Source organism: Mugil cephalus, chromosome 1 (genome assembly GCF_022458985.1).
Source record: "Mugil cephalus isolate CIBA_MC_2020 chromosome 1, CIBA_Mcephalus_1.1, whole genome shotgun sequence".
In the NCBI taxonomy this organism is placed as follows: domain Eukaryota; kingdom Metazoa; phylum Chordata; class Actinopteri; order Mugiliformes; family Mugilidae; genus Mugil; species Mugil cephalus.
Window position 1 is genome coordinate 30,988,761 of NC_061770.1, and position 24,502 is coordinate 31,013,262.

Genomic DNA, 24,502 nt, shown 5'->3' on the forward strand with positions numbered 1-24,502 from the left:
AATAAGAAATACATGTGATGAGTGAGAATAAATAATAATACATACACATACATGTATACATTCATATACATATACACACCTATACACACACAGGGTCAATGATACAAACAGGTTCATATCACAATTAAAGAGCCAGAGGCACATTAGAGCCAGTACACACTGATCAATAAACCATCAATCACACTTTAATTACTTTTCATAGAAAAGGTAGCACAAAGAGTTTTATCACCACCACAGACACACACCTTAATAATGTGTGAATAAGAACAGCATTCATTAAAAGAAGAGCTAGAACTGTGGAAACTCTATGGTAGGAGAGGAAACACCAGAGACTGAGAAAACCAACAACAGGAAGAAAGAACCAGTCAAGAAATAAAAACTACACATTAGTAGAAATGGAAGAAAACAGGAGAGGACAAAGTGGAAACATCAGAGTATAAATAATGATAGAAAATGCTAAGAGGCAAATAATAGAACGAGAGATACAATTACTGTAACAGGACCAACTACTAAACCAGTAAAATAATCAAATAAATTAATTAATTAATAGTTAAGACTCAGTTCAAAGTAAAACTATAAAGGCAGATCTTGAGTTTTCTTTTTAAATATCAATACTAAAGTCTCCTGGCTGGCGATGCTGTTAAATATTGATAATGATGCTACAAAAATAAATTGATTTCATGAGGATAAAGAAGAAAAATGTCTGTGGTTTAAGTTTGTGGCCCAAGTGAAGGAGTTCAAGTATCCTGGTCAGACCTACGTATCCACGTAGGATTTTCTTCTTTAACCTCTGACTGCTTTGAATGAGAAGAAAAGAGAAAAGAACATTCATGAAGGAGGTCTGTTGTTAATCTCATCTCCTCTTTCTGTCTTCTCTCTCCTCAGCTGGAAACATTAACTGGTGACAAGAAGAAGCTTCAAGAGGAGAAGAAGAAGCTGAAGAAGGAACTGGAGACCAGAAACAAAGACATGGAGACCAGAAACAAAGAGATGGAGGAGATAAAAGATGAGGTGAAGAACAAACTCACAGAAACATCAACCTGCAGCATTTTATAAGTCAATGTTCATTACAAATAAATTTTGAAGCAAGAACTATTTAGTTGATGTCAATAAGAATAAATGACATAAATGTTGATTCACTTCAATAAATAGTTGAGAAAGAAAACATTGAAATCCACTCAGAGGAAAAATCATGAACAAGACTTGATGACATCTCAGAGAAACACTAAACAGTACTGATCAGGAATGAAATCTGTCTTCATCTCTTCTTTCTACCAGTTAATGAAGCAGATCAACCAACAGGAAGAGAAAGATCAGAGAGAAATAAAGGAGCTGGAAACGGAGGTTCATGTTGAATCCAGATCTTTTAATTCCATAATAAGGAAGTAGTTTAGAACCAAATCAGTTTGTCTTGTTCCTCAATCAAAGTAAATGTTTCTCATCATGTCTCTTTATGTGACTTCACTCTCAGTGGGAGAAGAAGCTTAAAGAGGAGGAGAAGAAAAGAGAAAGAGCTGAGAAAGAAGTGGAGACACTGAAGAGGAAACTGGAGACTGAGGTGCTTCACTAATAAAGTCTGAATGATTGAGAGATAGAACATGAAGCTGACTGATGTGAAAGGACTAATCTGTGGATGTCGTCTCCTCCCAGTCAGAGAGAATCGAACCTGAACAAACACAGAACAGCAGCAGCTCAGACAGTCAGGAGACGTCAGGAGACATCGATGTGGTGGTTAATAACAACTACAAGTTTATCTGTCTGAGAAACAAGTCTGATCAGGTGATGTTGTTTTAAGAGTCATTTCTTTTCATAGAAAATATTGATTCACAGATTTAATAGACACCAACATTCATTTGTTCTTGTCTCTGTGTCTCATTCTTCTTGTGTTTCATTTCCGTCCTGCAGGACAAACCACTGGGAGGACGTCAGTTAAAAGTCCAGATCAACAATAGTGAACCCATCACATACACATTTGATCCATCAATGGAACTCAAAGCTGGAGACAAAGTTACTGTGAGTCTTTGTAGATGTTTCATTGATGTTGTTATGTTTTCTTAATTTTCCTTCGGTTTTTCTAATTATTTTCTGACTGTGACTCTGTGACCTTTGGATTTACTACATTTACAGTTATACCATCCAGACAATGAGGGTTTTGCTGGCCATGGCCCAGATGACCTGGTGTGGAAGGACCTGATGTCCTGGAGGCCTGGAGACAGAGTCCAGGTCTCTCTGCAGTGAAATAGTTCCCAGTTGAACTCCTTCAATAAAGTTCAGTAATCCAGCAAACAGCAAACAGCAACATTATAGATGAGAAACAGCACGACTCAGATCTTCCTGCAGAAACCAGGACATTGTTCCAAAGTTTGTTAGTCTTTTCCTCTACCACTGACGTCATGGACTCCAGCTCTCCTCCTACCCCAGAGTCATCCCTCCTTCTTACTGCTGCCTCCCCAGAACATTACAACATAGAAAAAAACTCTGGCAACAACAGTCTGATCAAACATCTGGAAGTCTGTGTACAGTTGTAGACTTCAGACAAAGTCTCCATTTTATTGGATTAGTCAAGTTTGATGTGAACGTTGGTTTGTTTGAAGACTTTTACAGGATGACGTCCGTGTTTTAGATTCTATGTAACAAGTCTACTTGTTTCCTCCAATCAAAAATTAAATAAAATTAGTTACAGATTATTTGTGTATTTTATTTGTCTTTGTATCATGTCGACAGCTCAGACTCTAACACCGTAGCCTGATTCACCTCCTGACAAATGTAACTACACATCACAGTGATGCAGAGCACAGAGCTGTGATTGGTCCACTTGGTAGTAGCACTTTATTACTGGCCGCTTCTCCATCTCAGCATTTTCAAATCAACTGTTCTGGATCAATAAAGATGGAACACGTTGAAGAAAATGAAATAAATGTTACATTTGTAGAAAGATATGAGCTGAATCTGTCTGAAGTTCACACAAACTTGTATCTAAGTAGAAACAGAAACATTAGTGTTCTCAACTTAAAATGGAAGCTGATATGAATTTAGTTAAATTGATCTGAACTTGGAAATGTGACTTCATTTGACAAGATAAAGTTAGTTTCCTTCAATGGATGATGTGAACTAATAAGTTGTTTTGCTTTTTGAATTGAAACAGGTTTTCTTCACGTTGACTTTAATCAGATTTTTAATGTTTCTAAGTTTCACTGACTTGAAATGTTTAAATGAGTAATGTCACTTGAAGTCATTATTGAGGAAACATGATACGTCTGACACAACTTTATTCTGTTCACATTATTAATCAGTTTAATTCAGATGTGACAAATACTGCATCATAACGTGTTGGAGAACAGATTGAGAAGATGAAATCCTGTCACAACATTTAAATATAAATACAAACTGACTTATTCTCTGGTAGATGTTCAGCACAGCTTTAAACAGACTCCTTCCTCCTCTAGTCAGGTGGAACTGCTCTTTGGGACCTGGAGGACAGAACATACAGTTAAATGGTAGAAAATGCTCTATACACACTCAACAAAGTGAACTCTGTGAGTTGTTGAATCAAAAAAATGTAGCTACACTAAATTTAATGAACATTTCTGTGTTTGTTTTAAAACGTGAGCCACTTACTTAAGTGTAACGTAAAATGAAAACTTGATCAAGCAAAAGAAGCCGTCTAAGTAAACACAACACAACACTGTTGAATTAATGGAACAATCACGTCTGCACACACTAAGAATGTCCCAGATGGTTTTCCGTAGGTCGGGGGTTTCACATCCAAAACGCTGTGGTGTGATACAAACGGTGATATATCCTAAGTTGTTTAACACATCTAGATGTAAATAGCAGGAAATAAAAGCTGACATTCTGAACTCTTGTCTCATACTCATCTTTACATCTTAAACCCAAATGTCTTCAGTGAACAACAACAACAAGGGAATGTGCCTTGTTGTTCCAGTACTTTTGGAGGGGACTGTATGTCAGGGAGGATCAGGTAGGAAGGACTTTGTCTTCTTTGTAGGGCGCTGTCCCAGGGGATTGGAGGACCTAAGTGTCCAGGGGTTGGGACCGACGCGTCCACCAACGATGGGAGAGTTAAGTCTGAACCACGACTCCTCCCACCTGTACCAACCAATCACATTAATTTTGTTGGAACTGTTCTAATGAAACTACTGAAAATCATCCTTTTCTGGGACGTTAGCCAACGTTAACAGAACAGACAAGGTCCATGCGCATGAATTTATTCACTCCAAAACATATTTGATTAAACAGCTTTAACTGACAGCAACAAGTCGTTATAGTCTTTCCAGAAGAATTAACAAACACGCTGACAATAGCCTGTAGCTCATGTTAGCTAGCTAATGAGCAAGCCAGTTAACAAAATTTCAGATAAGAAACATACATTAAAACAGCATTTTAACCTCATCTGGAAATGTAGTTTAACGACCAAATGGTTTAGTTTTATTCGTGACAATGCGTGGTGTGGGTAGCAAGGTAAGGGAGTCTTAAAACTTGTGTTGATAACTGTGGTTTACATGTTGGGGACAAAAGGTTTTGTCAGTAGGTTGAACAGCATCACCATTAGCTTGTATGTTAGCTGCAGGCTAACACTCGGAGCCAGGCCAGTGAATGAAGACCAATGAATAACATCATAGCTGTGTGTGTAAGGATGTTAGGAGACACGTTTTGTGATAAAATATACTATAAAGTCCCTTTGAGCAAAGCAGCGTTAGAGAAACATGTCAGATATTTCTGTCTTCTGGGAGCATGAGGTCAGTCACACCATTTAGTTGATTCCATTGTTTAGGGGGTGAAGGGATGACATTAAAAGGAATCTTCACTAGGGCTGCCACCAAAGAATATTTTCAGATTTGATCATAAACATCATGTTCAGAAATGTCTCACTCAGTTTACTGTCAGATGAGTAAATAAACCATAAAATATCATCATTTATGAAAAGACATCAAGCAATTTTGACATTTGCTTTGCTTGTAAAACAAAAAAATAAATAAATAAAAAAAAATCAGAATGTACAGGATCAGGATTAGGACAATGCTGGAATGATTTAAAAACGTTTTTCTCACTTATCCAACTCTGGGGAATACGGTGAGAATACAGTGAAATAGGGGCGGCGTATAACTATTTTAAAATCACAAAGATATGCACTCCTTCATTAAAAACATGGCAGCGGGAATTGTTCAGCAGGATATTAATATGAGGGCAGTGATAAAAAAACAAAAGATAAAATAACCAAAAACTGAAGTGAAAGGTTCAATTAATCATGATGCTGATTTTAAGTCGTATAACTCGTAGTTAGAAGTTTAGCTGCAAATCTGTGTCTGTTTCACAGAGTGTGACGCTGAGATGCAAATAGCAGACAGCTGCATTCACTGTGAAACAATGAGAGAAAAGCTTTTGTTTGTTGTCATGCACCGCAAATAAATGCTCATTGGACCATGTCAAAAATACATAAAACTGTCTGTAAATTAAAAAAATGCATCATAAAAATGAGTAGCCTGATCTTTGGTTGAACAGTGATGCATCTGTAGTGATAATTGATACAATGCAATAGTAATAACTCCTTCTTACACATTTTCCCTGTTCTCTGCTGAAGAGTGATGCTGTTGAAACAAGAAGAGCCTGCATACTGAAAACACCAATGGTTTACCTCCAAAAATCTCATAAGAGAGGATGTGGTAAGTATACCTCTGCTTTCTACCTCATTTCTCTCCACAAACTGAAAATATGATTGTAACTATTTCTGGACAAGTCTGTACCACAGAAGAATAAGAGATCAGGCTTGGGGTACACACAACACTTGCAGAGCAGTTCCTTATTGTTGTGGATCCAAACTTGAGATTTGTGGACAACAAGAACATTGGATGAGATTGCCTGACACACTAAAACAGCCCTGCTCACTTTAGTTCAGTTTGATTTAGAAACTGTGAAATATAAACTATACATGCTAAAAACAGTGGTTTCTAGATGAGCAGATGTGCTCAAGCAAGTTACAGTTTGTGGTATGTGAATGTTCATTCATTGGAAATAAATGTTTTTTATTCACAGAACCAAGGTATTGTGATTTAAATTTACTTAGTAAGTCCAACACAAATTCACTAGTGTTACAACAATGAAAACTATTGAAGTTCTGCTGATTCAAGTCAGTTAAGATGGAACAATAAGGAGTTGTATAGTTGGTGTTACTAAATACAGTTGAGTTATATTTCTATCAGTGAGTTAGGTCAGTGTAATGACTGTCTGTTTAGTTAGTCGAACACTGATGGATCAATTAAGACTAACTCGACAAGATAATACTGATATCACTTAATACAGTCTTGCTGGTTTCACATAAGTTAGTTATTTTCTCTGTAATAATAGTATTGAATTAGTTTAAACACAACTCGGTTGTGTGGAAATTGTTGACGTAACAATATTAGGTATATTCAGCAACTTGTTTTTTTTAGTGTAGTATAAAGAAAACTTCATCAAATGTCCAAGAAGATGAACGTCCTGGAGTTTATTCATGAATCTGAGAACACATCTCCAGCCTCAAGAACAGAAATGTGAAATATCTAGGCTAGGCTAGGCTAGACTAGGCTGTTCATGTTAAAACAAAGTGGTTCAGAGAGAGCAGAGGTCTCACCATGTTCACAGTGGAGTAGATGACTTCCTGCTTCGTTGAGTCTCTGGATGTCCTTGGGTCCACAGGGGCTTTGGAAACAAGACATAGCAGAGTTCATAATTTAAAAAGAAGACTTCACTAAGGTTTTATTAACAACTTCTATGGATAGTTCAGACGTCAGAGGATGGATTTCTTTGTGGTATATAAAGAAATCTTTGTAAACATAAATGTCTTGTAGATTAGAGAGTAGAAAACACCCTGATAGCAATGAGATCATTCTGAACTCATTCACCAACACCTTGACTAGAACTGGACCAAGAGTTTATAGAAATACCACAGAGCTCACATGTTCTACAAAGGTTCTAGTGAAAACAGAACCAGGCCCACTCTCCATTTGGACATTTGGATAAAATCAAAGAACCTAAAGTGTCACATTGACTTTTAACCTCTTAAAAGTGAATCTGGCTACAAAATGCAACTTATTCCCACTACAGGAAATAATGTAAACACAATTCAACCTATTTTATTTAGCTTCTATATAATTAAATCCTATCATTGTGCAGATTCATTTTCTTGAGTATGCACTACGTATAATCCCATAGAACCAGCAAACCAATATTTTCCTCCTCACCTCTGACAACCAACCAGCTTCCTGGTGATGTACCGACACCAGAGACATTGCACTTGTAGAAGCCTTCTTCAGACTTGGAGACACCATTAATGGTCATCTCTTCTGAAGGACTCTCTTCAATGACGATGTCATGTTTGAAGAAATTTACTCTCTGGCTGCTGGAAGTTGTCGCTTTGATTTTGCAGCGCAGAGTCACATTGTCTCCCTCCAACACAGGAAAAGCAGGACTGTCTAAGATCACGGAACTGGCTGAGCAATAAAAAATAGACCATTGAAGGTTCATTGACAAGGCTCAAAACAAAAACTGGAGATAATTTAGAGAAAAACATGCTGTGTGCATAGGGATATAAGACACTTTCACAGAACACTATAGATTAACATTATTCAATAAGAACATAAACAGGTAAAGTCTTGATGAATTTTCATTTGTTGTAGTAAAACATCCACTAGTAGTGATTGCTTCTTTGGTTTAATAATATCATGGAGAAAACTAATAATCCTGGATTTACAGTAGCAATAAGGTCAAATAAGTCCAGAAACATTATAAACCTACCTGTGATAGTGATGTTGACCGTGTTGCTTCTCTCTCCATCTTTGGTTTCACACCTGTACTGTCCACTGTCTGCCAAATAAGCTCGACTTATCCTGCAGGAGGATGACCTGTCTTTGATATTACAGTTTAGTTTATCCTCCACATCATCCCTGGCCTTCTTTATTTCAGAGGAACCGTCAGATCCCTCACAATGCAACATCAAACGCTTGTACTCAAAGTGCTGCAGTCTGTTCGGAGTGACACGAAGGAACACAGCATCTACAAAGGATTTCATTCTTTTAACAGGACGACTTCATCATAGACTTATTTAAAGTCTTTATATTGAACTCAGCAAACTCACCACTTCTGCCACTGTAACTACTCTGAACATGTGTCCCCAGATGAATGAACTCCAGCATCACTAGACAAACAAAGAAATCAGTCTTTCATTCATTTACGTAGGAATATGAAGTTATATAAAAAGAAGAAACCTAGGACTTAGTACTCACACAGTCTGAGGCAGAGAGGTGTAACTTCCATCTTGTCTTGCTGCTCACTGTTTGACTACCAGACTGAAACAGAACTGGTGTATGAAGTTGGGGAGGGGAGAAGAGGGGAGGGTTTCCACTTCCTTTGGCAGTTTGTATCTGATGTCACAGTGGCTTCAACATACTGACATATACTAATAAGGCATGTCAGCTCTGCTGTCAGCATGTGTCTTAAAAGCTGTGCTCATTTTTATCCCATCTCATCTCAGCTTCTACTACCTCTTACCCTCACTAGGGTTACGGGGGTACTGGGGCCTATCCCAGCGAGAAACAGGGTCTGTGCTCATTTTCACACATGTGAATAAACCATTTTTTTTAACTTCACCTTCTAAATAAAAAATAAATTGGATATCACTGACACAATGACAAAATCATGAATGAGTTTAAGACAGAAGCTCAATAATCCTTGGGTTCATATAGACCTGGACCAATGTGGAAAAGTAAGAATGTAGAGGTCGGGGTGGTGGATGGACACTTTTTCCAAATCTGTAATTTCCATTTTTCTTTATGTGGAACATGCTTCTATTTCAACAACAATAATTACATTTAAAACAGTTATACTGTTAAATGACATTTTCACAATCAAAAGTGAAAACACACTTAAATAAGCATAAAATAAAGGAGGGAGAAAAGGGAAATTGTACAAGATTGGTCTTGGTACTGTATACTCCTCACGGTGCAACCTGGACACGTCGTCAGTGAAGAACTTGTGGCTCTGGTCTCTCTCTCAACTGACATTTTCCTCAACTCATCCCCTCACTCTGGACTACTTTTCATCCCATGGAATTCTACGCTCTCAATCAAGCCATTCCTTCCAGCTACATTTACATCATCCAGGCGAGGGGGATGTGTTGCCGTACTTCATAAACAATTCCTATCCATCACTGAACTGAACCTCAACCTCCCATCTATTTTATCCTTTAGGCTGATCTGTGGAGTTCTGACCCAATCCGGGTCAAGTTCTTTTTCCATGGATGTAGCAGCAATGGCGAAGGATCCCAGCTTTCCTAGCTGCAGTGGCAGCAGCAGGGAGATGGTGGTTGCTGTTAAGACGGTGAAGGTCAGCAGCAGTGTAGATGAGTAGGCGAAAAGTAGGTAGAAAAAGAACATGAAGTAGCAGAAGTGATAATCCAAAGAGGAGGTGAGACGTGACAGCAGGTGAGAGTGGTCTGGGTTATATATTAGCGGTAGGTAGTAGCTGATTAGCTAAAAGCTGGTAGGCAGTGAGATGCTTGGAAGGAGCGGTGAAGTGAGTGGTGTTGGCTGCCCCAGACCATATCCTGTGCCATGACGGCACACAGCTCGGACACGGCTGACAAGCTGGCAGGGAGTGGAGACTCCTCCCGAAAATGCCGGCCAGATAGCCAGACAACTGGGATAAAGGTGTCAGTGAGGGACGCAGTGGGTCAGACTGGGTTGGCACAATCACCACCGCAAATACACAAATGTACTCACCCGAGTCCAGGGTTAGCGATCGCACGCACAAAGCCGGGAGGCAGAATGGATCCAGTGGTAGTGAGGTTTAGCCAGCTGATAGCTAGCTGGCTAATGTAGCGAGTAGTCTGTGGATGAGGAAATAGATGAGTGCTTGAGGAGATGCAGAGATGCACGAAGGACTGGGGAGGCATGGAAACAACAGGACAACACAGACACGATCCCGGGACAGAAGCGGCAGTCAACAGACCAGATGTCAGCATTGCTCTAACCTGGAAAAACTTTACTGACAGGGACAAACGGCGCGCACATCAGCTGTATCAGATATATACAATGAACTTGAACAGTAGTATGTATATGTAATAAGAGAAATTGTGAGAATGGTCATGTGCTCTGTGACTACTCATCAGAGTTCATCAGAGTGACAGCCTGGGAGAAGAAACCGTTTGCCATGTGTATGCTGGGTGGTTTACAGGTATAGTGCTCTGTAAGGGGGGTCACTGGCCCGCTTCCTGACCCCGAACCAGTACAGGACCTGGATGGAGGGAAGGTTAGTGCCAATAATCCTCTCTGCAGACCTGATTGTCCTCTGCAGTCTGTCCCTGTCCTGTCTGGTGGCTGATCCAAACCAGACTGTGATGAATGCAGTCAGAACAGACTGGATTATAGCAGAGTAGAAGATGATCAGCAGCTCCTGGGGCAGGTTGAACTTCCTGAGCTGATGCAGGAAGTTCAACCTCTGCTGGACCTTCTTTCTGACAGAGTCAATGTGGGAGGTCCGCTTCAGGTCCCTTGAGATTGTTGACCCTAAGAACCTGGATGAATCCACTGTAGGGATGGTCCAGTTAAGGATCATAAGCAGAGGGGTGGATGGGGGCTCATCATGAAGTCCACAGTCATCTCCACTTGAGCAGGTTTAGCTTCAGGTGGTTCTGACTGCACCAGAGGACCAGCTGATCCACTTCCCCTCTGCATGTAGACTCGTTACTGCTTTCACAGAAGGGTCCACAGAGGTGCAGTCATTGGTGTAAAGGGAGAAGAGCAGTGGGGAGAGAACACACCCCTGGGGGTGCCAGTGCTGAGAATCCAGGTTCTAGATGTGATGCTTCACAGTTTCACCTTCTGCCTCCTGTTAAGCAGGAAGCTGGTGATTCACTGACAGGTGGAGGGGGGAACAGCGAGCTGGGACCATTTGTGGTGGAGAAACTCTGGGACGATGGTGTTGATCGTGGAGCTGAAGTCCACAAATAAGACCTGTTTATAGGTCCCTGCAGAGTTTAGGTCATGTAGGATGTAGTGCAGAGCCATGTTGACTGCATCATCCACGGATCTGTTTGAACTATAGGCTCAGAATGAAATCAGAATGAAATCTAGGAAAAGAAACAGACTGCGAGTGCTGTGTCCACACCAGCCCAAAGGAAACCACTGTGAGGAATAAACACCCCCAGGTTTCAGAACATTTACTTCAGTGTGGAAGCAGGTTAACCTAGCTTACCAAACTACATACCACACAAACTCCTGCACACTATTCTGGATTGACAACTGCCTCATTAAGGCCGTACTCTCTCTGCGTTCTTGTACCAAGATGTTTTATTGCTCAGGGTTTTGATTGTTATTATTTTATTGTCCTAATCCGTAACCTGGCAACAGGCTCAAAGTCCAGTCAGTTTGAAATCAGAGACACTTCATGTAGCAGGTACGTCGCCTTCTTCTTACTTTTATCTATTAAATAAAATAGAACAAAGTGATTTTGGATCCGGTTTTAGACCACAGTTACAGAGTATAAAGAGACTATATTATCAAGTGTTAATCCAGACAGACTCAAAGGTAAATGAAGGTTAAAGTCATATTAACTTCACGGTAAACAACAGATAAGATGACGCAACACTTTAAGGGTAAAGGTTCACAACAGTGAAAGTATGATATCCTTTTTGATGGGACTTTTTCTTTTACCTGAACACCACTGTACTGACTGATTTGTGTTGTTGCAGGATGTGTCACCAGAAGACAGGACGGTTCCTTCAGTCTCAGTTCAGAGTGCTGCTTCTTTATTTTCTCCTACATCGCTTTTGTGAAGGTACGACACAAAAACACTACTGAAGATTACAGTCAATCGCTGAATAAAACAATGACGAGGAAAATCATCAGAATCCTTTCTCAGTTTTACCATCTCAGCTAATCTTTAAAAGCATATTTTTATTCCTCAAGTTAGTTTTAACTGAGGCTGCTAATGGATTAAAATATTTTTTATAGTTTATATTTTATATAGTTAAAAATTACTTATATTGGGAACAAGTCTGTATGTTCCTCACTGGATGGTAGTTTGTACATTATTTGAGAAACTCTAAAATTCTAGTTGTTGTCATTTAATTTTTCTTGTTGTTGGTGGTGGTGGTGGTGGTGGGGGGGGGGGGGGGGGGCCGCTGACTCGGATCACTTGAATCTTGAATCAGACAGACAGGGTGATGATGAATTTGAAGTACAGGGACGAGGGAATGATTGACTTTGATAAGGTACAATCAAATGAAAGTAGGGACTGACTGATTTTAAAAAGGATAAAGAGTGATAGTCCACGTTCACCAAGGGGGAACAAATCTTGAGGAGGCAGAAGTTCCTTCAACACATTGAGTCCTCAAATGTTCCTGAATCAGTACAATGATTTTTTCTTTCCAGGTCAGTCTCAGTTAATCGGTTCCTCTCAGCCAATAACTGCTGTAGCTGGTGGAGATGTAATCCTGCCATGTCACCTGGAACCTGCACGAGATGTTTCCACCAGTACAGTGGAGTGGACCAGACCTGACCTGGAACCCAGATTCATCCATCTGTTACGGTCTGGTCAGGAACTCATGAGTATGAAAAACCCGTCTTACAATGGAAGAACGTTGCTGTTTGTTGAAGGACTCAAGCACGGAAACATTTCACTGAAACTCTCTGAAGTCAAACCTGCTGATGAAGGGACATACAGATGCTTTATTCCAGAAAAGACAGAAGAAGCTTTTGTAGAGCTTGTTGTTGGTGAGTACATTGACTGGATGGTTTGGTTGATACACTTTTACCAAAGAATTCATTTTAGAGCAATAAACTTTTAGTTAAGCTACACCAATTAGACATTACATTATGACCACCTTCAGAATATTGTGTAGGTCTCCCTTGTTGCCTCCAAAGCAGTTGTTAGTGATCGCGCTATATTAATTGTCATAAAAGTAATGTGAACAGAATGAAAAATCCCATAAGTCAAATGTTTAACAAAGGCAGGATGCCTCTATAGAGAGTGGACTCGGCAGTGGTTAAACAAATTAGAGTCATTTTTATTTCCTACTGTGCTGCAACAGGAAATGTAAAAAAAGTTCCTGGTGGTTAAAAAGCACCTTTAAACACAAACTGGCCGAGTGGTTCCAAGCAAAACAGAAATGTCAAATCCAAAACTGTCTTTTTAATCATTCTCATTCTTTGACTCTTCCAGCATCAGCTCTTCCTTGCCCACCTGTCATCAGTTTATCAGGGATGGACAGAGACAGAGGAGGAGTGGTGTTACAGTGTGAATCCAGAGGCTGGTATCCAGAGCCTGAGGTGTTGTGGCTGGACGCTGAGGGAAACCTGCTCTCTGCTGGACCTCCAGAGACAGTCAGAGGTCCTGATGACCTCTATACTGTCAGCAGCAGAGTGACTGTGGACGGGAGACACAACAACAGCTTCACTTGTAGAGTCCATCAGAACAACATCCACCAGACCAGAGAGGCTCACATACATGTTCCAGGTAGAACACGCTTAGATAACGGACCATGACATGATTTTAGTTTGACACAGTTTGTGTGTGATTGTGTAGAAATGTCATGTAACTCTGTGTGTTTTCATTTCAGATGATTTCTTCTTGTCCTTGTCCAGTTCTACTGATGGGATGATCGGAAGAACAGTTCCAGCTGATCCCATCAACGCTGGTTTGGCTGTTAGCTTAGCTGTTAGCATCATGGTTATTTTAGCAGGTGTCTTCTTTGTGTGGAGACAAAATAAAACCAGTAAGTTACAGATCAGTCACCACATTAATGATGTAAAACACCAGCAAACGTCTTTTCTAGTTGAATTCAGCTGCTTTGATTTTACACAGAAACCAAGAAAAGATCCAGAGATGAAGCTGAAAGAGGAGAAAAGCTCCTGACAGAGGAAACGGTGAAGATGAAGGTTTTAGAAGAAACTAAAGATGTAAGAGACAAGAAGTAAAAGATTAAAGGTTCAGATTGATGAGTTTGAAGAAAGTTTGATCAGTAAACCTGCTGACTGATCATCATCCATCTGTCTGTCTGATAGCTGACAGAGAAATATGAGAAGATTGAAGAAGAGCTGCAGAAAACCAAAGAAGAACTGAAGAACAAGACTGAAGAGATGGAGAAACATGTAGAGACAGATCAGAAGGTAACAGCGTTGCAAAGTGCAAATTAATTGTCATTAATCATGTGAAATAACCAGGCAAATGCCAAAATACATACCGTATTTTCCGGACTATAGAGCGCACCTCAATATAAAAATGGAAAAAAATGGAAATGTACAATTATTATCTGCACCGGGCTATAAGCTGCTGACATCTACTGAACTGATTAGTTTAACTGAACATAACTGATCTGGTCAGTTTCCAAACGGTGCCTGTAACATAAAAGTATAAGTGCTGATCAAACAAAACAGAAAAGTTATTGATTGGTTTATTCATCCTCCTCCTGCGCACTGAAATCACTGAAGTCATCTTCTTCAGTGTCGGAGTTGAACAGCCTCAGAAGAGCTTCGTCACATACCTTTTCTGTGTCTGTCAGTGAGCAAGAAAAATCCACAGAAAAGCCGCATCTTTGCATAAGCCGCATGGTTCAAAGCATGGGAAAAAAGTAGCGGCTTATAGTCCGGAAAACACGGTAATTTATATTCTAACAGAAAGGAAAAGCAACTAATTGAAGGATGTATTATTGAAGATCAGATGCAGTCTTAGTTGGGCATGTATCAGTAATCACAGTTTTTAAGACAAACTTGAGTAAACATTAGGGTTGTAACGACTCATCCACTGCATCGATGAATCGATTTATTTTCCTATGATCTAACTACAACGATCTTTGCTCGGCAAGTTGGCCTTCCAGACAACATACATCGATCTAATATCGTATAAAAGGTAATCAATCGACTGTATCGATACTAGAAAGTAACGCATTGGATTAATCACGTCAGACTTTATATTGATGTGTGTTTCTTAGCACTTTTAATGATAAAGGCGTTAAACGTTACCGATTCAGTCTGCCTGTCTGTGACGTCATCGTCACGCACAAATCAAAACATAGCATGATGGCAGAGGAGAAGCCTGCGAGCGGGAAATTTTCAAACCAGCATCACGGTCCAGTGTGTGGAAACACTTTGAATTTTGCAAAGACGGAGATGTCCTAAATAAGTCACCTCCCTCCTAATGGCGGCCCGCCACTCCTACATGAATGTAGAGGAAACACTGAGTGGGTTTTTATTTCAGTCACACTGGTTTCATTTTTGGCTAAAATGTTAGTGAATCGATTTGAAGTCACTGAATCGTTTCGGATCATAAAAAGGAGAGAAGGTGTCTCCAGGTATGTATCTGGTTTAGAGAGTCAAGGTGTGGGTGTTGGTGTTCCCGTTAAAGAACAGGGACACAGATGTCCAGTTCAAGGATGATTTATTTAACTGTGGTCTGTAATAACAATACAACATAAACATCAATATGGCAAAACCATACATATACAGAAAAACATAATGAAATCATGAAATAATGAATTAACTAAGGTTACTGTGTCCAGCACTCATGTATATAATAAGGATTGTGTAAATAAAACAAATAACCTCATAAGATCCGCAGACCGCATGACTTGTCTTATTAGCAGCACATCAGGCTAAATAGCTTTAACTAATGCACAACTAAACAATTAAACTTAACTCCAAAATAACATCCAACTTAGAAAGTATAACATCATTAGACTCATCTTCTGGCATTTACACACAGCAATGAACCGGTCAAAAGGTGGCACACACAACAGCAAAGAGATGCGTTATATCAGCTGCTACATCAACAGAAACACTGACATTGTTTTCACGGTATTTTCCAGCCGTGGTGCATTCAAGAGCGTGGGAGAAATGAGAACTTACAGAGAAAACAGCTATTACTGAATAAAAACTTATTTCAAAAAAATAAATAAATAAAAAACAAGTTAACAATAAATCAACAGCGTGGACTTTCTAACAGATCGTATCTTTCTAAATGAACCAAACTGTCCTTGAGTCTTATTGGCAACAACATAAAACTAAACACAAAACTAAAAGTAATGCAACACATTTTCAAAGCATCTAAAACATTTGACCAGCAGATCACATCAATGGATATTGACACAAGTAGATAACCAAAAAAAGAAAAAAAAAACGACTTATGGAAGCACATTTTTATGAGTTTACATAATGAACTGATTAAAACTGCTTTGAATAAAGATGTGTTCGTGGTTAATCAGAATTATGACATTTAAAATCTAAATTATGAGATTATTTGTGTTTAACATTTGATGTGACAGATGTGATTTCTAATCATAACATGATCTCATTATGAATTTTATCTGATACAAATTACTTCATAGCTCATCATTTTTGTTCCACAGTTCTGAATTATGATGATTGTTGTTTAAATAATTGTGACTTTTCAGCTCATATTCATGAATTCTTCTAATAAACATTTAGGCAGAAAGTGAGTAGAAAATGATTGAGGCCAAACTGACATTAGCTCCAGTTTCCAACTGTTGCTGCTCAGGCTGATCATCATCATGTCAAACACACACATGGCTGAAAATAACTTAACACTGAACATTGTGTAAAATCACATTTATGTGTCACAAAGAAAAAACCTGCAGCAACAAAACTGTGTCTCTGCAGTTTGTTAGTTAGAACAGAGCTTTGGACACATTAACTACGTGGTACAGTCATTTGTTTTAGCTAGCATGCTAGTTAGCATCTTGAGTTAGCTTCACTAACAGTCACTGTCTTAAAGTTACTAACCATCACCTGCTTTCTCAGATTTGATGAACTGTTTTTGAAGCTTCATCTCTTAAGTTTTTGTCATTAATAAAGTAACTGAATATTTTTACTCTAGTACTAGACTCCACCCGTCATGAAGTAACTGAGTACTTTTACTCTTCTACTGGACTCCACCATTAATAAAGTAACTGAGTACTTTTACTCTAATACAGGACTCCACCCATGCTAGAGTAACTGAGTACTTTTACTCTAGTACTGGACTCCACCATTAATAAAGTAACTGAGTACTTTTACTGTAGTACTAGACTCCACCCGTCATGAAGTAACTGAGTACTTTTGCTCGACTACTGGACTCCACATTAATAAAGTAACTGAGTTCTTTCACTCTTGTACAGGACGCCACCATTAATAAAGTAACTGAGTACTTTTACTCTAATACTGGTCTACACCATTAATAAAGTAACTGAGTACTTTTACTCTAGTACTGGATTCCACCATTAATAAAGTAACTGAGTACTTTTACTCTAGTACTGGACTCCACCATTAATAAAGTAACTGAGTACTTTTACTCTAGTACTGGACTCCACCATTAATAAAGTAACTGAGTACTTTTACTCTAGTACTGGACTCCACATAAATAGAGTAACTGAGTACTTTTACTCTAGTATTGGTCTCCACCATTTATAAAGTAACTGAGTACTTTTACTCTAGTACTGGTCTCCACCATTGATAAAGTAACTGAGTACTTTTACTCTAGTACTGGACTCGAACATTAACAAAGTAACTGAGTACTTTTAATCTAGTACTGGACTCCACCATTAATAAAGTAACTGAGTACTACTTATACTGGATACATTCATAAGTAACTGAGTACTTATCAGTACTGGACTCACATAATAAAGTAACTGAGTACTTTTAATCTAGTACTGGACTCCACCATTAATAAAGTAACTGAGTACTTTTACTCTAGTACTGGTCTCCACCATTAATAAAGTAACTGAGTACTTTTACTCTAGTACTGGTCTCCACCATTTATAAAGTAACTGAGTTCTTTCACTCTTGTACTGATCAGAATAAAGTAAATGATACTTTACCAGAAACTCACATTGATAAAGTAACTGATGTTTAACTACTTCACCAATAACGACTACTCTTGTACTGGATTCCAGCATTAATAAAGTAACTGAATACTTTTACTCTAGTACAGGACTCCACCATTGATAAAGTAACTGAATAGTTTTACTCTAGTACTAGACTCCACCCGTAATAAAGTATCTGAGTACTTTTACTCTTGTACTGGATTCCACCATTAATAAAGTAACTGAGTACTTTTACCTTAGCACTTGACTCCACCCGTCATGAAGTAACTGAGTACTTTTACTCTTGTACTGGACTCCACCATTAATAAAGTAACTGAGTACTTTTACTACTACTGTAGCTTACTTGTACTGCTCCACATGATAAAGTAACTGAGTACTTTTACTTTAGTACTGACCTCCACCGTAATGAAGTAACTGAGTACTTTTACTCTGTACTGGACTCCACCATTAATAAAGTAACTGAGTACTTTTACTCTTGTACTGGATCCAACATTAATAAAGTAACTGAGTACTTTTACTTTAGTACTGGCCTCCACCGTAATAAAGTAACTGAGTACTTTTACTCTAGTACCAGACTCCACCCGTCATGAAGTAACTGAGTACTTTTACTGTAGTATTGGACTCCACCATTAATAAAGTAACTGAATACTTTTACTCTAGCACTGGACTCCAACATTAACAAAGTAACTGAGTACTTTTACTCTTGTACTGGATTCCACCATTAATAAAGTAACTGAGTGCTTTTACTTTAGTACTGGCCTCCACCCGTCATGAAGTAACTGAGTACTTTTACTCTTGTACTGGACTCCACCATTAATAAAGTAACTGACTACTTTTACTCTTGTACTGGACCCCCCCATTAATAAAGTAACTGAGTACTTTTACTCTAATACTGGTCTCCACCATTAATAAAGTAACTGAGTACTTTTACTCTAGTACTGGTCTCCACCATTTATAAAGTAACTGAGTGCTTTTAATCTAGTACTGGACTCTACCATTAATAAAGTAACTGAGTACTTTTACTCTAGTACTGGTCTCCACCATTAATAAAGTAACTGAGTACTTTTACTCTAATACAGGACTCCACCATTAATAAAGTAACTAAGTACTTTTACTCTAGTACTGGTCTCCACCATTAATAAAGTAACTGAGTACTTTTACTCTAGTACTGGTCCCCACCATTAATATAGTAAGTGAGTACTTTACTCTAGTACTGGATTTCAGCATTAATAAAGTAACTGAGTACTTTTACTCTAATACAGGACTCCACCATTAATAAAGTAACTAAGTACTTTTACTCTTGTACTGGATTCCAGCGTTAATAAAGTAACTGAGTACTTTTACTTTAGTACTGGCCTCCACCGTAATAAAGTAACTGAGTACTTTTACTCTAGCACTAGACTCCACCCGTCATGAAGTAACTGAGTACTTTTACTCTTGTACTGGACTCCACCATTAATAAAGTAACTGAGTACTTTTACTCTTGTACTGGATTCCAGCATTAATAAAGTAACTGAGTACTTTTACTTTAGTACTGGCCTCCACCGTAATAAAGTAACTGAGTACTTTTACTCTAGTACCAGACTCCACCCGTCATGAAGTAACTGAGTACTTTTACTGTAGTATTGGACTCCACCATTAATAAAGCACCTGAATACTTTTACTCTAGCACTGGACTCCACCATTAACAAAGTAACTGAGTACTTTTACTCTTGTACTGGATTCCACCATTAATAAAGTAACTGAGTACTTTTACTTTAGTACTGGCCTCCACCCGTCATGAAGTAACTGAGTACTTTTACTCTTGTACTGGACTCCACCATTAATAAAGTAACTGAGTACTTTTACTCTTGTACTGGATTCCACCATTAATAAAGTAACTGAGTACTTTTACTTTAGTACTGGCCTCCACCGTAATAAAGTAACTGAGTACTTTTACTCTAGTACCAGACTCCACCCGTCATGAAGTAACTGAGTACTTTTACTGTAGTATTGGACTCCACCATTAATAAAGTAACTGAATACTTTTACTCTAGCACTGGACTCCACCATTAACAAAGTAACTGAGTACTTTTACTCTAGTACTAGACTCCACCTGAAATAAAGTAACTGAGTTCTTTCACTCTTGTACTGGATTCCAGCATTAATAAAGTAACTGAATACTTTTACTCTAGTACAGGACTCCACCATTGATAAAGTAACTGAATAGTTTTACTCTAGTACTAGACTCCACCCGTAATAAAGTATCTGAGTACTTTTACTCTTGTACAGGACTTCACCATTAATAAAGTAACTGAGTACTTTTACTCTAATACAGGACTCCACCATTAATAAAGTAACTGAGTACTTTTACTCTTGTACTGGACTCCACATTAATAAAGTAACTGAGTACTTTTACTGTAGTACTAGACTCCACCAGTCATGAAGTAACTGAGTACTTTTGCTCGACTACTGGACTCCACATTAATAAAGTAACTGAGTACTTTTACTCTTGTACTCGTCTCCACCATTGATAAAGTAACTGAGTACTTTTACTCTAGTACTGGATTCCAGCATTAATAAAGTAACTGAGTACTTTCATTCTAGTACTGGATTCCAGCATTAATAAAGTAACTGAGTACATTCACTCTACTACTGCCGTAACCATGGTTACAAAACCCACACGCACGGAGGAGGAGGGAGGAGCTTATAGTGACAGCATCATATAGGGAGGAGGGGCTAATTAACAGCAGGTGTGTACCTGCTCATCATGTTTGCTGCAGTACTTAAGGAGGGAGACTTTCATTAACACAACAGCTGTGTACCTGCTGACATCATAATGGAACACTAAGTCACTCACACCGCCAAATCATTATGACCACCTTAGACATGGACAGAGAAGGAGAAGGAGGCCAAATCTCACTCCACAGACACTCCACTGTAGCGAATGACCACCTGCTCCTTCCACACACACAACTGAGCAGCCAACACTGACCCCACATTCAAACATGTCTGCCAAAACATTATGACCACTGAAGCCATTACAGCAGTACAGTGGGGCGGGGACCGTTTTTAACGAGACACTAGTGGCCCAACTGCAATTCTGGTCTGTCTACCAACACAATGGTGGGTCTCAGACAACCTGCCAAAACATTATGTCCAAGGTGGCCGTTACCAGTACGCGGCACAAGCAGCAATGCCTTCAGCTACTGTTGATCAGGAGAGGGAGGGCGGGGACACTCCACCCTTCATTCTGCAGCTGATGAAGATAATAGAGAATATGTTCTGCACAACTTAGGGTCTGATTTAACACTTTAATTCAGGGTTTCATGCAAAAACTATTTAGTTCATATCAATGAGTGTAATAAATTAAATCTCTCTTCATCTCTTCTTTGTTTTTCCAGTTAATGAAGCAGATCAACCAAGAAGAGGAACAACAAGAGAAATGTCAAAATGTCAAAGAGCAGCTGGAAACCAACAACACAGAGGTTCATCATTTCTTACAGTTACTGACTTTAACCTCTAAATCATAAATTATTAGAGATTTAATGAACAACTTTCAGTTAGAGAGTAGTTTCCAACTTAAATCAGAACAACAACTAAACTAAATGTTTCTCTTCATGTTTCTCCAGAGAGAGAAATCCAGTACAGAGGTTCTTCTTTTTACTAAGAATCATCTGCTGTAACTTTTTATTCAACTTTAACAAACATCCTTCCTAAAAACAGCCAAACCTCCCACTAGAAACATGATGTTAACTAAGAGCAGAAAGACTTGTCATTGTCTGTCTGTCTTTGATTGGTTTCTAAAGCTCCTCATGTTCTAGGTCCTACCTCCTCATCACATTTATGTTTAATGATGAAAAGTTCTCTGAATGATTGAGAGATAGAACATGAAGCTGACTGATGTGAAAGGACTAATCTGTGGATGTCGTCTCCTCCCAAACCTGAACAAACACAGAACAGCAGCAGCTCAGACAGTCTGGAGACGTCAGGAGACATCGATGTGTTGGTTAATGACGACTACAAGTTTATCTGTCTGAGAAACACGTCTGATCAGGTGATGTTGATTTAAGAGTCATTTCTTTTCATATAAAATATTGATTCAACAGGTTCAATAGACACCAACATTCATTTGTTCCTGTCTCTGTGTCTCATTCTTCTTCTTGTGTTTCATTTCTGTCCTGCAGGACAAACCACTGGGAGGACGTCAGTTAAAAGTCCAGATCAACAATAGTGAACCCATCACATACACATTTGATCCATCAGTGGAACTCAAGGCTGGAGACAAAGTTACTGTGAGTCTTTGTAGATGTTTCATTGATGTTGTTATATTTTCCATTTTCTTACTTTTCCTTCAGTTTTTCTAATTATTATTTTCTGACTGTGACTCTGTGACCTTTGGATTTACTACATTTACAGTTATGTCATCCAGACTGTGGCAAGGGTATTATTGTACTTGGCCCTGGTTACCTGGTGTGGGAGGACCTGAAGCCCTGGAAGACTGGAGACAGAGTCCAGGTCTCTCTGCAGTGAAATAGTTCCCAGTTGAACTCCTTCAATAAAGTTCAGTAATCCAGCAAACAGCAACACGACTCAGATCTTCCTGCAGAAACCACACACTGCAGAGAAAGTCTCTGGAAACACTTGGCTCCATTTTATTGGATTAGTCAAGTTTGATGTGAACGTTGGTTTGTTTAAAGACTTTTACAGGATGACGTCAGTGTTTTAGATTCTATGTAACAAGTCTCCTTGTTTCCTTCAATTAACAGATGAAAATAAAAGTTAACATGTGGATGTAAATGCCAACTCTTATTTTGAAAAACATAAATGTGAGAATTTTTTAAATAAAGAAGAACTTTTGCATTTACAGATTATTTGTGTATTTTATTTGTCTTTGTATCATGACGACAGCTCAGACTCTAACACCGTAGCCTGATTCACCTCCTGACAAATGTAACTACAAATCACAGTGATGCAGAGCACAGAGCTGTGATTGGTCCACTTGGTAGTAGCACTTTATTTCTGGCTGCTTCTCCATCTCAGCATTTTCAAATCAACTCTTTTGGATCAATAAAGATGGAACACGTTGAAGAAAATGAAATACATGTTACATTTGTACAAAGATATGAGCTGAATCTGTCTGAAGTTTAAACAAACTTGTATCTAAGTAGAAACAGAAACATTAGTGTTCTCAACTTAAAATGGAAGCTGATATATATTTAGTTAAATTGATCTTAACTTGGAAATGTGACTTCATTTGACAAGATACAGTTAGTTTTCTACAATGGATGATGTGAACTAATAAATTGTTTCGCTTTTTGAATGGAAACAGGTTTTCTTCACATTGACTTTAATAAGATTTTTAATGTTTTAGTTTAGTTTCACTGACTTGAAATGTTTAAATGAGTAATGTCACTTGAAGTCATTGAGGAAACATGATACGTCTGACATAACTTTATTCTGTTTACATTATTAATCAGTTTAATTAAGATGTGACAAATACTGCATCATAACGTGTTGGAGAACAGATTGAGAAGATGAAATCCTGTCACAACATTTAAATATAAATACAAACTGACTTATTCTCTGGTAGATGTTCAGCACAGCTTTAAACAGACTCCTTCCTCCTCTAGTCAGGTGGAACCTGGAGGACAGAACATACAGTTAAATGGTAGAAAATGCTCTATACACACTCAACAAAGTGAACTCAAAAAAATGTAGCTACACTAAATTTAATGAACATTTCTGTGTTTGTTTTAAAACGTGGGCCACTTACTTAAGTGTAACGTAAAATGAAAACTTGATCAAGCAAAAGAAGCCGTCTAAGTGAATACAACACAACAATGAATTAATGGCACAATCACGTCTGCACACACTAAGAATGTCCCAGATGGTTTTCTGTAGGTCGGGGGTTGCACATCCAAAATGCTGTGGTGTGATACAAGTGGTGATATATCCTAAGTTGTTTAACACATCTATATGTAAATAACACGAAATAAAAGCTGACATTCTGAACTCTTGTCTCATACTCATCTTTTCATCTTAAACCCAAATGTCTTCAGTGAACAACAAAAACAACAAGGGAATGTGCCTTGCTGTTCCAGTACTTTTGGAGGGGACTGTATGTCAGGGAGGATCAGGTAGGAAGGACTTTGTCTTCTTTGTAGGACGCTGTCCCAGGGGATTGGAGGACCTAAGTGTCCAGGGGTCGGGACCGACCCGTCCACCAACGATGGGAAAGTTAAGTCTGAACCACGACTCCCCCCCACCTGTACCAACCAATCACATTAATTTTGTTGGAACTTCTCTAATGGTGTGAAACTACTGAAAATCATCCTTTTCTGGGACATTAGCCAACGTTACCTGAACAGACAAGGTCCATGCACATGAATTTCTATATTCCAAAACATATTGATATGTTGATATGTACAGGATCAGGGTTAGGACAATGCCGGACTGATTTGAAAACGCTTTTTCTCACTTATCCAACTCTGGGGAATACGGTGAGAATACAGTGAAACAGGGGCGGCATATAACTATTTTAAAATCACAAAGATATGCACTGCTCCATTAAAAACATGGCAGCTGGACTTTTTCAGCAGGATATAATTTGAGGGCAGTGATAAAAAACAAAAGATAAAATAACCAAAA

The 24,502-nt window shown here is 38.6% G+C and overlaps 1 protein-coding gene, 1 long non-coding RNA gene and 1 pseudogene across 2 annotated transcripts; all 3 read left to right on the forward strand.

Moving 5' to 3' along the window:
- Positions 1 to 24,502, forward strand: part of LOC124995913 — a 253,119-nt pseudogene that overhangs the window by 193,515 nt on the left and 35,102 nt on the right.
- LOC125016737 lies at positions 13,447 to 13,912 on the forward strand. The gene is made up of 3 exons (XR_007113744.1): positions 13,447 to 13,512; positions 13,616 to 13,771; positions 13,861 to 13,912. It is a non-coding gene; the product is annotated as an uncharacterized LOC125016737 (long non-coding RNA).
- Positions 20,330 to 22,723, forward strand: LOC125016508 (lamin-A-like). Its single transcript, XM_047599034.1, has 4 exons — positions 20,330 to 21,339; positions 21,810 to 21,908; positions 22,039 to 22,146; positions 22,271 to 22,723. The coding sequence occupies exons 1-4, from the start codon at positions 21,259 to 21,261 to the stop codon at positions 22,382 to 22,384; spliced, it is 402 nt and encodes a 133-aa protein (XP_047454990.1). The 5' UTR covers positions 20,330 to 21,258; the 3' UTR covers positions 22,385 to 22,723.

Coding starts and splice junctions, on each gene's coding strand:
- LOC125016508 (XM_047599034.1), top strand. CDS start 21,259: ATGAAGCAGATCAACCAAGAAGAGGAACAACAAGAGAAATGTCAAAAT. Junction 21,909..22,038: donor TGAGAAACACGTCTGATCAG/GTGATGTTGATT, acceptor TCTGTCCTGCAG/GACAAACCACTGGGAGGACG. Junction 22,147..22,270: donor AGGCTGGAGACAAAGTTACT/GTGAGTCTTTGT, acceptor CTACATTTACAG/TTATGTCATCCAGACTGTGG.